At 35.2% G+C, this 10885-nt stretch overlaps 2 protein-coding genes across 2 annotated transcripts; both read right to left on the bottom strand.

Moving 5' to 3' along the window:
• Positions 1 to 24: 24 nt before the first annotated feature.
• On the bottom strand, positions 25 to 5420 carry LOC124441069 (major facilitator superfamily domain-containing protein 9-like). Its single transcript, XM_046991500.1, has 6 exons — positions 5190 to 5420; positions 4930 to 5017; positions 4796 to 4839; positions 4429 to 4558; positions 3518 to 3904; positions 25 to 932 (listed from the first exon to the last, which is right to left on the bottom strand). The coding sequence occupies exons 1-6, from the start codon at positions 5238 to 5240 to the stop codon at positions 316 to 318; spliced, it is 1317 nt and encodes a 438-aa protein (XP_046847456.1). The 5' UTR covers positions 5241 to 5420; the 3' UTR covers positions 25 to 315.
• A 1798-nt stretch (positions 5421 to 7218) lies between these two features.
• LOC124442705 (major facilitator superfamily domain-containing protein 9-like) lies at positions 7219 to 10144 on the bottom strand. Its single transcript, XM_046993195.1, has 5 exons — positions 9791 to 10144; positions 9531 to 9618; positions 9397 to 9440; positions 9030 to 9159; positions 7219 to 8505 (listed from the first exon to the last, which is right to left on the bottom strand). Exons 1-5 carry the CDS (start codon positions 9839 to 9841, stop codon positions 7511 to 7513), a joined length of 1308 nt encoding a protein of 435 aa, XP_046849151.1. The 5' UTR covers positions 9842 to 10144; the 3' UTR covers positions 7219 to 7510.
• Positions 10145 to 10885: the final 741 nt, after the last annotated feature.

The raw sequence follows: 10885 nt of genomic DNA, 5'->3' as shown, positions 1-10885 counted from the left end.
TAAAAAGCTAAATTAGGAGTTATATTATTGGTTCATTTTGAAACTAGCTCAATTTATTAACGTCTAATTCATGAAGATATTAGAAAACTGTACAACATTAAGAGAATTTAAGAAATAACTTTGCGAAATAATTTTGATGAGTTATTTCTAGACAATAGAGCTATGTTACAGTCGTGGGTGGATGAAGTGTTTGATAAATTAAGTAAACGTACAGCGCATTCAGTGGTGAGACCTTATTCTTTGGAATGTGATAACAATGCCCATGTCTAAATTTAAAATTAGAAATGAAAAATTAATTACAGCATTATTTTATAATTATTCAATGTTCTCGCGTTTATCCTCATCCTGTTTTAAATTCAACATAATTACAACACCAATAAAGACACAAAGTGTAGCAATCCAACATGGTCCAATAGCACTAACTTCTTCAGCAAAACCTGCAATAGCTGGTGATAACATTCTTGCAATGGATGTCAGTGAGTCCGCGATACCCATGACGGCACCTTTTTCCTTTGGTTTGACACGCTTTAACATTAGATTGTACGAATTTACTCTCATTATGGCACTGGAGAGAGCCAATGGTATCATACATATGAGTACTGTATAAATACTTGGTGACATCGCTATCCCAAATAAAGATGACATCATCAAAATTCCACCAATCGACATCATCTTTACATCACTTTGTATGTAACTATATATAGAGCCCACTGACATACCAGATATTGCTCCAGCAATACTACCATACGATATAATGTAGCCTGTTGTTTTAGCATTTACACCATAACGATAATCCAACATAGCAGTAAAATTACTACGATATTTTTGTGGTTGTATATGCCAGAAAATGGATGCGAAACATATATCGTTAGATTTTGTAATGTGTTTGCAAGATGGTTGTTTGCCGTTTGAATAGACAATGAAATTTTGAGCTTATTTTACACAAGAAAGGAACGAAAAAATATATGCATTCTTTTCGACCTCCTCACCAGTCTAGGGACTGTTTTCAGCGATTGTGTGTTTGTCCGAATCCTTCTGAACGTTCTATATTTGCTCAAATGACTGTGGGTCTTAAAATGTTGTATTCAAGTATTGATGATAAAGCAAGCAAGAAACAAACAAATAAGTCGTTGTGTCTCAACAGCAGTTTTAAAGAAGATAAGTTCAAGCCAGTAATTGGAGCTCTCCTTGCTGGTCGGTACAAAGTTATCGCAAATGTTGGTGAAGGTCAGTCATCTGTGATGGTACAAGCAGAGGATACATGTCATCCAAGGCAGCGATATGTAGCAATAAAGATATTGCACAAGAAACTTATTCAAAACTTGAGTAGAAAGCTTGAGGCGAAAGAAAAGGCGAGATCACAACCCTTAAAGGTCGCTGCGGCATGGATATAGTAACCATGACTGAATTGAAGCAAGTTTTGAAGGAGCAAGAAGATCACATCGACCAGTTAGAGACATGTAATGGCAATCTAAGTCTTGGCCGCGATGATGTCAAAAAGCGTTTGAAGGGCGTTCGCGAAGAACTCGAGGAAGCACAGAAAAATCTCCAGGGACTTGAAAATGAGATAGCTCATAATGCTGATGTCTTAAAGGAGAAAAAGAAATGTTGGAAGTGCACAAGAAACTTATTAAAACTTTAGTAGAAAGCTTGAGGCGAAAGAAAAGACTAGGCGAGATCACAACCCTTAAAGGTCGCTGCGACATGGATACAGTAACCATGACTGAATTGAAGCAAGTTTTGAAGGAGCAAGAAGATCACATCGACCAGTTAGAGACATGTAATGGCAATCTAAGTCTTGGCCGCGATGATGTCAAAAGCGTTTGAAGGGCGTTCGCGAAGAACTCGAGGAAGCACAGAAAATCTCCAGGGACTTGAAAATGAGATAGCTCATAATGCTGATGTCTTAAAGGAGAAAAAAATGTTGGAAGTGCACAAGAAACTTATTAAAACTTTAGTAGAAAGCTTGAGGCGAAAGAAAAGACTAGGCGAGATCACAACCTAAAGGTCGCTGCGACATGGATACAGTAACCATGACTGAATTGAAGCAAGTTTTGAAGGAGCAAGAAGATCACATCGACCAGTTAGAGGCGTGTAATGGCGATCTAAGGCTTGGCCGCGATGATGTCAAAAAGCGTTTGAAGGGCGTTCGCGAAGAACTCGAGGAAGCACAAAAATCTCCAGGGACTTGAAAATGAGATAGCTCATAATGCTGATGTCTTAAAGGAGAAAAAGGAAATGTTGGAAGTGCACAAGAAACTTATTAAAAACTTTAGTAGAAAGCTTGAGGCGAAAGAAAAGACTAGGCGAGATCACAACCCTTAAAGGTCGCTGCGACATGGATACAGTAACCATGACTGAATTGAAGCAAGTTTTGAAGGAGCAAGAAGATCACATCGACCAGTTAGAGACATGTAATGGCAATCTAAGTCTTGGCCGCGATGATGTCAAAAAGCGTTTGAAGGGCGTTCGCGAAGAACTCGAGGAAGCACAGAAAAATCTCCAGGGACTTGAAAATGAGATAGCTCATAATGCTGATGTCTTAAAGGAGAAAAAGGAAATGTTGGAAGTGCACAAGAAACTTATTAAAAACTTTAGTAGAAAGCTTGAGGCGAAAGAAAAGACTAGGCGAGATCACAACCCTTAAAGGTCGCTGCGACATGGATACAGTAACCATGACTGAATTGAAGCAAGTTTTGAAGGAGCAAGAAGATCACATCGACCAGTTAGAGGCGTGTAATGGCGATCTAAGGCTTGGCCGCGATGATGTCAAAAAGCGTTTGAAGGGCGTTCGCGAAGAACTCGAGGAAGCACAGAAAAATCTCCAGGGACTTGAAAATGAGATAGCTCATAATGCTGATGTCTTAAAGGAGAAAAAGGAAATGTTGGAAGTGCACAAGAAACTTATTAAAAACTTTAGTAGAAAGCTTGAGGCGAAAGAAAAGACTAGGCGAGATCACAACCCTTAAAGGTCGCTGCGACATGGATACAGTAACCATGACTGAATTGAAGCAAGTTTTGAAGGAGCAAGAAGATCACATCGACCAGTTAGAGGCGTGTAATGGCGATCTAAGGCTTGGCCGCGATGATGTCAAAAAGCGTTTGAAGGGCGTTCGCGAAGAACTCGAGGAAGCACAGAAAAATCTCCAGGGACTTGAAAATGAGATAGCTCATAATGCTGATGTCTTAAAGGAGAAAAAGAAAATATTATAGTGCACATTAAGTGGGAGTGTTAGCAATATGAAGTATTATTGATGATGTAATGTTACACTATAATATTATTGCATGAAGTATTTATGTTAACTTAGCACATGTTATGTTATACGGGAAGCCATGAACTATTTTTTCTATCAATTATATTTCTATTCTATGTATTCCTGATTTATGATTGTAATGAATCACTCAAATATCAACAATATTAACATACCTAGAGCCATAATGATACGGATCAGCAACAAGTCAAAAACACTCACAATTGATGAAACAGCAACAACATTGACAATTCTGGAGAAAAATTATTTCTCTTTGTCATTCTGTTTGTCATTAACCAAGTCACTTTCCATTTCAAACTTTTTACGTCTGTTAAGATTCATATTGACCTTCTCATCACCCTCCAACACTTCTACAACTTTTTTATCCATGTAGGAGTTTTCCAGCTTTATTTTATTTTCATCAAAGACAAACCATACAAATATTATAGCGAACAAATACACGCTACAGCTCAAAAGTGAAACTTTGAAGTATCCATTGTCGTGTATAGCAACAGTACCACCAATAATGGGTGAGATTATGAAACCAAAACTTCCAAATGCATTGAACCAACCAAATACACCTGATCGTTCCTCAGGTAATGTGATGTCTGATAAATAAGCTTTTGCTGATGACTGACTGTGTTTTAAAAGGCCTATAAGATGTAAAAAATAGGTAGATAAGATGCTTTATAACAGAACTACATAACAGCCAAATAGCATGTATTTAAAATAAAACTTCACCATATTATAAATTAAAAACTATATACACTATGAACATACATGAGACAACATGCCTTAGAAATAGGATGTGTTATGCATTATCGAATGACATAAAAAAAAATTTCTGAGAATTGTTGGGTGATTTTAAGCTTATTTTCATAAAGCAAAGTGACCATTTAGTATATGCTTTTTGCCTGGAGTAATAGAGTTTAAGAGCCTATAAAACAAAAATTTTGCCATTGAAATTGCTTCATTAAAAAGAAGTATTAAAAAGAAAGTAATCAAACTAAGAGTTTTTACATCTTTCTCTTCTCATTCTCGAGATATTTTAATGCCCAATTATTGTACAATTTGCTTCTTTTAACTGGGTTCAGTGGGTTGAGTACTTTCTTCGAGGTTTATATATGAACTAGTTTGGAAACAAGTTCAAAGATCTGTAAATTATAAACTATCAAACCTGTAGGTAATCGAGCCAGAGCATACATAAGAATCGTGCTTGCCAAACCCATGTATAAATAACCAATGAAACAACCAATAAAGCTAAGAAGCAAGACCGATTTCCGACCCCAAACATCACTTGCCTTGCCCTATATACATTTGTAAATAGAGTTGATGTGGCCTTTATATACATTTCATTATTCGATGTATTGACACAATTATAGTATATAGAATACATTGCCACAAAGATTGCACACAACAATCAAGCTTGGTGATGAGAAGGGAAGGATTAGGGTTCAGATCAGGCATGCAGGTAGTTCAGTATGTGGCAGTGTATTCTATAATTACAACCAAATGTAATTTTATGTATATAAATATATAAATACCATTATTGGGCTCGACAAGAACTGTAAACAGCCATAAATGGATCCTGGAACGTAACGAAATGTAAAATTTTATAAGAAAATTGTTTGGTAGATGAAAAAAAGGGCATAAAATACAACAGAAGGTTGTTTCTGACCTACGAGACCAATCATCGAAGGAGACCCTCCAAGTTCACGACCACGACGGTTGAATAATGGTAGCAACATACCAACTGCGAACAAATCCTTTAAAAAAGAACATATATAATACATTCTCATAAACGAGACTAGCTTTATCCCCCGTTTCGTTTCAATCGCCGAATAATTCTGAAAAGCGACCACAATCAATTTACATATCGTAGAAAATGAAAAATTACTACATGAATGTCTTATAATAAACTACTTTCCTATAACTTACCATAAATGCAACAAAATAACAGCACTTGATCAACTTTTGACGAGAAAGCATCGCGACTTATTACGATTATCCAAGGAAGAAAGAGAAAGACGTAGCGAAAGCCAGTTGTACTTGTAACACTATGACCGGATGTTCATAAAAATTTGCTTAACAAAAGAAATTTGTGAGAATTCTATATAAAAACAAACATCGAAGTTTCTGGTACGATCCCGGTATGTTATGATCTGAGGCACTAAGGTGCATGTAGGAAACAGGAAACATTTATGCATCTGCGATGCATTATGGTCAGTGTTGTGGATAAAGTTGCAATTATTCATTTGATTTGTACTTTAAAATGATTTGTATTTCAAATGTAGAAAATTATCTGAGATTGACAATATGTGCTTATAAGTGGCAATATGTAGAAACTGGAGAGTCAACAAAAAACGATGTGTACGTGTTGTATGAGTTTATGGATGGTGCAACACAATTGATTGCTGAATCAGAAAACTTTTTTCTGCACTCGTCTAAAGCAGGCATGTATTCTCCTTCTTTTCTTATCTATTTTTATGATTTTAACTGTTTTTGTATTTTGACTGTAATCAATTTTTGACTTTTGAGTTAAGCATCTGAATTAAGAAACTGCAACCATGCTTTGAGAGTGTATAAAGCAAGAGGTTTGCAAGCAGAACACAGGAAATGGATAAGACATTATGACAAAGTTGTGCTAAGCTTTAAGTGCTACCCACTCAAGTTTACTTCTTCTAAATCCAACACGATGATTGAAGCACTTAAGACTGTTCACCTGTTTTCTTGGAAATTCATTTAATGTTGAGATGGTAAATGTAGAAATTTATGTGATATCATGCCAAGAGTTTTAGCATGGACAAAACAAATAGTTGAAAGAGCAGCAGAAAAGTCTAAATTTAAACAGCTGGAATAGAAAAACTGAAAGCATTTGTCGCATCCAAGCCATCAGACCCTGAGATCACCTGCGATAGGCTTTGCTCGGGGTACGCAGGGAGAGTGCGGTCGCGACCGAAGTCTGGTCCCCTAAGCCACTGCATACTATATCGCACCCAGCTTCCACTGCTAGTTGACATCTACTACACCTAGTATTAGCTTTATATATATACATAAATTCAAAGGCTTACGAAAGTTGTGGTAGTAGTAAAGTCTGTTGTTGATGAAAACTCTGATTTGTGAGACTTGCATATTTTGAAGCTCTCAAATTCATTCTGACTACGTTAGACAGTTAATAACAATTTGAGGGAACAGCATCCCAGTACAATAATCCGGGTTCAGTGTACAAAAATATGTGGGAGTACGAAAAAGCAAAAGATTTTTATGAACAAGAGATAGAAATTAAAACGAAAGCATTTGGACCTGACCATGTTAATATTGCGACAATGTACAACAATCTGGGTGCGGTTTACAGAGATATTGGAGAGTACGAAAAAGCAAGATTTTTATAAACGAGCGATAGAAATTAAAACAAAAGCATTTGGACCTGACCATGTTATTATTGCGAAAACGTACAACACTCTGGGTTTGGTTTACGATAATATGGGAGAGTACGAAAAAGCAAAAGATCTTTTTGAACGAGCGATAAAAATTCAAACGAAAACATTCGGACCTGACCTTGTCAATATTGCAATTACTGAAAAAAATCTGCAATCAGTTGACAGTAAAATGGGAAATTACAAAAAAAAGGAAAGGATTTTAACGGGCAATCGATAAAATTGAAACGAAATTATTTGGAAATAACCATGTTCACGTTCCGCAGTTTATTAAGGTATGGAAAATCTATAGGCTGTCTATCCACTATTAAAGATTTTTTTCATTAAATAAATCCAATTTGCGAGACGTTCGTGCGGTCCTATTTGTTCAGTATATACATTAACAAGGTAAGCAGCTAAGGCAAGGTTTTAGCAGGCTAGTAACTGCCCCCCTCTCTCTCACAGAAAGTTCAACTTACGGTTTCTAAATTTTATTCTAAAGAAATACATTGGGATATTTTAAATAAGAAAAAGCTAAATTACGAGTCTTATTATTGGTTCATTTTGAAACTAGCTCAATTTATTAACGTCTAATTCATGAAGATATTAGAAAACTGTACAACATTAAGAGAATTTAAGAAATAACTTTGCGAAATAATTTTGATGAGTTATTTCTAGACAATAGAGCTATGTTACAGTCATGGGTGGATGAAGTGTTTGATAAATTAAGTAAACGTACAGCGCATTCAGTGGTGAGACCTTATTCTTTGGAATGTGATAACAAATGCCCATGTCTAAATTTAAAATTAGAAATGAAAAATTAACTACAGCATTATTTTATAATTATTCAATTTTCTCACGTCTATCATCATCCTGTTTTAAATTCAACATAATTACAACACCAATGAAGCCACAAAGTGTAGCAATCCAACATGGTCCAATAGCACTAACTTCTTCAGCAAAACCTGCAATAGCTGGTGATAACATTCTTGCAATGGATGTCAATGAGTCTGCGATACCCATGACGGCACCTTTTTCCTTTGGTTTGACACGCTTTAACATTAGATTGTACGAATTAACTCTCATTATGGCACTGGAGAGAGCCAATGGTATCATACATATAAGTACTGTATAAATACTTGGTGACATCGCTATCCCAAATAAAGATGACATCATCAAAATTCCACCAATCGACATCATCTTTACATCACTTTGTATGTAACTATATATAGAGCCCACTGACATACCAGATATTGCTCCAGCAATACTACCATAGGATATAATGTAGCCTGTTGTTTTAGCATTTACACCATAACGATAATCCAACATAGCAGTAAAATTACTACGATATATTAACATACCTAGAGCCATAATGATGCGTATCAGCAACAAGTCAAAAACACTCACAATTGATGAAACAGCAACAACATTGACGATTCTGGAGAAAAATGATTTCTCTTTGTCATTCTGTTTGTCATTAACCAAGTCACTTTCCATTTCAAACTTTTTATGTCTGTTAAGATTCATATTGACCTTCTCATCACCCTCCAACACTTCCACAACTTTTTTATCCACGTAGGAGTTTTCCAACTTTATTTTATTTTCATCAAAGACAAACCATACAAATATTATAGCCAACACATACACGCTACAGCTCAAAAGTGAAACCTTGAAGTATCCATTGTCGTGCATAGCAACAGTACCACCAATAATGGGTGAGATTATGAAACCAAAACTTCCAAATGCATTGAACCAACCAAATACACCTGATCTTTCCTCAGGTGATGTGATGTCCGATAAATAAGCTTTTGCTGATGACTGACTATGTTTCAAAAGGCCTATAAGATGTTAAAAATTGGTAGATAAGATGCTTTATAACAGAACTTCATAACAGCCACATAGCATACATCTAAAATAAAACTTTACCATGTTGTAAGTTAAAAACTATACACACCATGAACATACATGAGACAACATGCCTTAGAAATAGGATGTGTTATGCATTATTGAATGACATAAAAAAATTTTTTTGAGAATTGTTGGGTGATTTTAAGCTTATTTTCATAAAGCAAGGTGACCATTTAGTATAGTCTTTTTGCCTGGAGTGATAGAGTTTAAGAGCGTATAAAACAAAAATTTTGCTATTGAAATTGCTTCATTAAAAAGAAGTATTGAAAAGAAAGTAATCAAACTAAGAGTTTTTACATCTTTCTCTTCTCAATCTCGAGATATTTTAATGCCCAATTATTGTACAATTTGCTTCTTTTAACTGGGTTCAGTGGGTTGAGTACTTTCTTCGAGGTTTATATATTAACTAGTTTGGAAACAAGTTCAAAGATCTGTATATTATAAAATATCAAACCTGTAGGTAATCGAGCCAGAGCATACATGAGAATCGTGCTTGCCAAACCCATGTATAAATAACCAATGAAACAACCAAAAAAGCTAAGAAGCAAGACCGATTTCCGACCCCAAACATCACTTGCCTTGCCCTATATATGTTTGTAAATAGAGTTGATGTGGCCTTTTTATACATTACATTATTCGATGTATTGACACAATTGTAGAATATAGACTACATTGCCACAAAGATTGCACACAACAATCAAGCTTGGTGATGAGAAGGGAAGGATTAGGGTTCTGATCAGGTATGCAGGTAGTTTAGTATGTGGCAGTGTATTCTATAATTACAACCAAATGTAATTTTATGTATATAAATATATAAATACCATTATTGGGCTCGACAAGAACTGTAAACAGCCATAAATGGATCCTGGAACGTAACCAAATGTAAAATTTTATAAGAAAATTGTTTGGTAGATGAAGAAAAGGGCATAAAATACAACAGAAGGTTGTTTCTGACCTACGAGACCAATCATCGAAGGAGACCCTCCAAGTTCACGACCACGACGGCTGAACAATGGTAGCAACATACCAACTGCGAACAAATCCTTTAAAAAAGAAAATATATAATACATTCTCATAAACGAGACTAGCTTTATCTCCCGTTTCGTTTCAATTGCCGAATAATTCTGAAAAGCGACCACAATCAATTTACATATCGTAGAAAATGAAAAATTAGTACATGAATGTCTTATAATAAACTACTTTCCTATAACTTACCATAAATGCAACAAAATAACAACACTTGATCAACTTTTGACGAGAAAGCATCGCGACTTATTACGATTATCCACGGAAGAATAAGAAAGACGTAGCGAAAGCCAGTTGTACTTGTAACACTTTGACCGGATGTTCATAAAAATTTGCTTAACAAAAGAAATTTGTGAGAATTCTATATAAAAACAAACATCAAAATTTCTGATACGATCCCGGTATGTTATGATCTGAGGCACTAAGGTGCCTGTAGGAAACGGGAAACATTTATGCATCTGCGATGCATTATGGTCAGTGTTGTGGATAAAGTTGCAATTATTAATTTGATTTGTACTTTAAAATGATTTGTATTTCAAATGTAGAAAGATAAGAAAATTATCTGATATTGACAATATGTGCTTATAAGTGGCATTATGTAGAAACTGAAGAGTCAACAAAAAACGATGTACGTGTTCTATGAGTTTATGGATGGTGCTACACAATTGATTGCTGAATCAGAAAACTTTTTTCTGCACTCGTCTAAAGCAGGCATGTATTCTCCTTCTTTTCTTATCTATTTTTATGATTTTAACTGTTTTTGTATTTTGACTGTAATCAATTTTTGACTTTTGAGTTAAGCATCTGAATTAAGAAACTGCAACCATGCTTTGAGAGTGTATAAAGCAAGAGGTTTGCAAGCAGAACACAGGAAATGGATAAGACATTATGACAAAGTTGTGCCAAGCTTTAAGTGCTACCCATTCAAGTTTACTTCTTCTAAATCCAACATGATGATTTAAGCACTTAAGACTGTTCACCTGTTTTCTTGGAAATTTATTTAATGTTGAGATGGTAAATGTAGAAATTTGTGAGATATCATGCTAAGAGTTTTAGCGTGGACAAAACAAATAGTTGAAAGAGCAGCAGAAAAGTCTAAATTTAAACAGCTGGAATGGAAAAACTGAAAGCATTTGTCGCGTCCAAGCCAATCTTCACCATAATTGTCTTTGCATATTTTTCAAACACCAGCTTTTCGTCTACAACAAAACAAAGAAATGAATTTAAAATGAATTTAAGTTTCTCATGCACTAAATAAAGCTTTAAAGACTGGTTAAAACATAC

Source organism: Xenia sp. Carnegie-2017, unplaced genomic scaffold (assembly GCF_021976095.1).
Source record: "Xenia sp. Carnegie-2017 unplaced genomic scaffold, XeniaSp_v1 HiC_scaffold_20, whole genome shotgun sequence".
Classification (NCBI taxonomy): Eukaryota; Metazoa; Cnidaria; class Anthozoa; order Malacalcyonacea; family Xeniidae; genus Xenia; species Xenia sp. Carnegie-2017.
This window is presented reverse-complemented; position numbering and strand designations above follow the sequence as displayed.